Source organism: Lepidothrix coronata, unplaced genomic scaffold, assembly GCF_001604755.1.
Source record: "Lepidothrix coronata isolate B3197 unplaced genomic scaffold, Lepidothrix_coronata-1.0 Scaffold384, whole genome shotgun sequence".
Lineage (NCBI taxonomy): Eukaryota > Metazoa > Chordata > Aves > Passeriformes > Pipridae > Lepidothrix > Lepidothrix coronata.
This window is the reverse complement of record NW_016690564.1, coordinates 147,131-149,641: the sequence shown is the minus strand read 5'-3', so window position 1 is coordinate 149,641 and position 2,511 is coordinate 147,131. Positions and strand designations below refer to the sequence as shown.

The following is a 2,511-nucleotide window of genomic DNA, read 5'->3' as shown; positions in this document are numbered from 1 at the left end:
GGGGTCCTGTGTCCCCCCCTAGAAGCGTCTGTGCCCCCCCGGGGACCCCCCACCCCGGTGTCCCCCTTTTTTCTCCCCACAGAGCTCCTGAGCCGGCGGCGGCCGCAGCCCCTCCCCAGGGCCTCAGGCCCAGCCTGGATCCCCCCTCGTCCCCGTGAGGATTTTAGGGGGGTCGTGTGTCCCCCCCTCCCCTGCTGTCACTCTGCCTCTGCCTGGCTGCTCCCAGTGATCCCAGTAAAGCTTCCCAGTTCTCACCAGTCCCGCTCACTGGGGGGCAGTGGGGAGTGGAGGGGGGAGACCCAGAGGGAGGAATCGAGTTTGGGGGGGGCAGAACCGGCCCTATGATGGATCTGGAATTGGGACCCCCCTGTGTTCCTCCTGTGTCAGCCCGCTCTGAGGGGGGCTGCCCCTCAATACAGCACCCAGCTCACCCCAAAGGGTGCTGGGGCCCCACCAAAACCTTCCCACAGCCCCTCAGGGACCCCCAAACACACTCAAAGCCCACCCAGGACCCTACCTAACCCCTTTTCTGGGGGGACTTCTCTGGGCACTGGTGGTGCTGGGAGCCCCCCCAGCTGCGGGCGAGGAGCTCTCGGGTGAGCGGGGAGTGGGAAGGGGGAGGTTGGTGGGAAAAGGGGGGTCAGAGGGGACATAAGGGGTGGTGGGACCCCAAACTGAGTGGGAGGGGAGTGGGATCCCCCAAAAGTGGAGGGGGAAGGAGCTCTGAGGTTTGGGGGATGGATGATGGGAAATGGGTGGGAGAGGTCAGAAGAGTGGGGAAAGGGCAAGGTAGGATCCCCAAACTGAGCATGAGGGGGCTGGGGAGTGGGGGGATGATGTGGAAGGGGTGAGAAAGGGGGTAAAAATGGGGGTTGGGACCCCCAGAGTGATGGGGGGGGGGACTGGGAATTGAGGGGACTATAGAAAAGTGAGAGGAACAGGAAGAAGGGTGGAAAAGGGCCGGTGGTCTGGTAGGTCCGACGGTCCCATGGGGGTCTTTGGGCACAGGGACGTTGGGAAAGAGAGGTGGTCCTGCTGAGCTCCTAACTTACTTTGGGGTGCTGGGGGCTGCTGGATCCAACCTCAGCCTTGGATCATGCCAACACTTTCAGTTTAGAGGAATTACAGAGGTGTGACTGAACCACTTTTGTCCCCCAGGTTTTAATGATGGCAAATCAGATCTACTGATAGAAATGAATTATTTAGGGTTCCAAATGATCTGACAAAAGATCTTCATCAGAATTATTTACTGCACAATAGAAACACTAAAACTACCAAGAGTACAGGATAAGACAGAACAGTGCTCTACATTATATCAATTGTTAAAGCAATTCTACTGAAGCTGGCACAAAAGCAATAATTCTTAATTAGAGATGGATGTAACTCCCCCAGACCAACACTGGTGGGGAGATCTCTGCTCTCAACCTTCAGGAGTGATCCTGGGGGGTCCCCAGGCAAGGCAGGAATCTCCACACACACCCCAAGAAGGGTTCTGTTGGAAGAAGCTGCCCCTGTGAAAGGGGACTGGCCCTTTCTGCTCGAAAGGGATGGACTGACAGCCATTGGACTCCAGGGGTTGCCTCACCATCAGGGGGTCCATTCAGGGTGGAAGCAGTGGTTGATGTTCTTCCCACACTCGGGGCACTCGCAGGGGTCGATGTTCTTTCCACACTCGGGGCATTCGCAGGGCTTCCCTTACTGGTGGGTCCGTTGGTGTGAGGTCAAGCCAGAACTCTGGGTGAAGCTCTTCCCACATTCCAAGCATTTGTAGGGCCTCTCCCCTGTGTGGATGCGCCGGTGGATGACGAGGTGAGAGTTACGGTTGAATCCCTTCCCACAGTCCGTGCAGCGGAAGGGCCTCTCATCTGTGTGTGTCTGCTCATGCCTGAGGAGATCTGAGCTGGTCTGAAACCTTTTCCCACATTGCAAGCACTTGTAGGGCCGTGCCCCAGTGTGGATGTGCTGGTGCTTAAGGAGGTTGGAGCTCTGCCTGAAGCTCTTCCCACATTTGCCACACAGGTAGGGCCGTTCCCCAGTGTGGATGCGCTGGTGTTGGATCAGGTTGGAATTATTCCTGAAGCTCTTCCCACATTCCCTACATGTGTAGGGCCGGTCCCCGCTGTGGATGCGCCAGTGGGTGAGGAGGGTGGAGCACTCTCTAAAGCTCATCCCACATTCCCCACACGTGTAAGGCTGTTCCCCGGTGTGGATGCGCTGGTGTCGGATCATGTTGGAGTTCTGGCTGAAGCTCTTCCCACATTCCCCACACATGTATGGACGTTCCCCAGTGTGGACATGCTGGTGGGTGAGGAGGTCGGAGCTCCTCCTGAAGCTCTTCCCACATTCCAAGCACTTGAAGGGCTTCTCCCTGCTGGGAGGCTGCTCAGGGACCACCAGGTCAGAGCTCCGCCTCAAGCTCCGGCCGCCTTCCCGGCACAGGCTGGCTCTTTCCTCCTCAGAGCACCCTGGGCTGGCTTTGGGGCCCCTCCTGCGGGGGTATCTCCGGCCTTT

The 2,511-nt window shown here is 58.2% G+C and overlaps 1 protein-coding gene across 1 annotated transcript in view; it reads right to left on the bottom strand.

The window, feature by feature from the left end:
* Positions 1-1,063: 1,063 nt before the first annotated feature.
* LOC108509652 (zinc finger protein 239-like) overlaps positions 1,064-2,511 on the bottom strand; it is a 4,670-nt gene continuing 3,222 nt past the window's right edge. The window contains 1 exon segment of the mRNA XM_017839191.1: positions 1,064-2,507. Within this exon segment, the coding sequence (XP_017694680.1) occupies positions 1,588-2,507 (920 nt within the window). The 3' untranslated portion in view covers positions 1,064-1,587.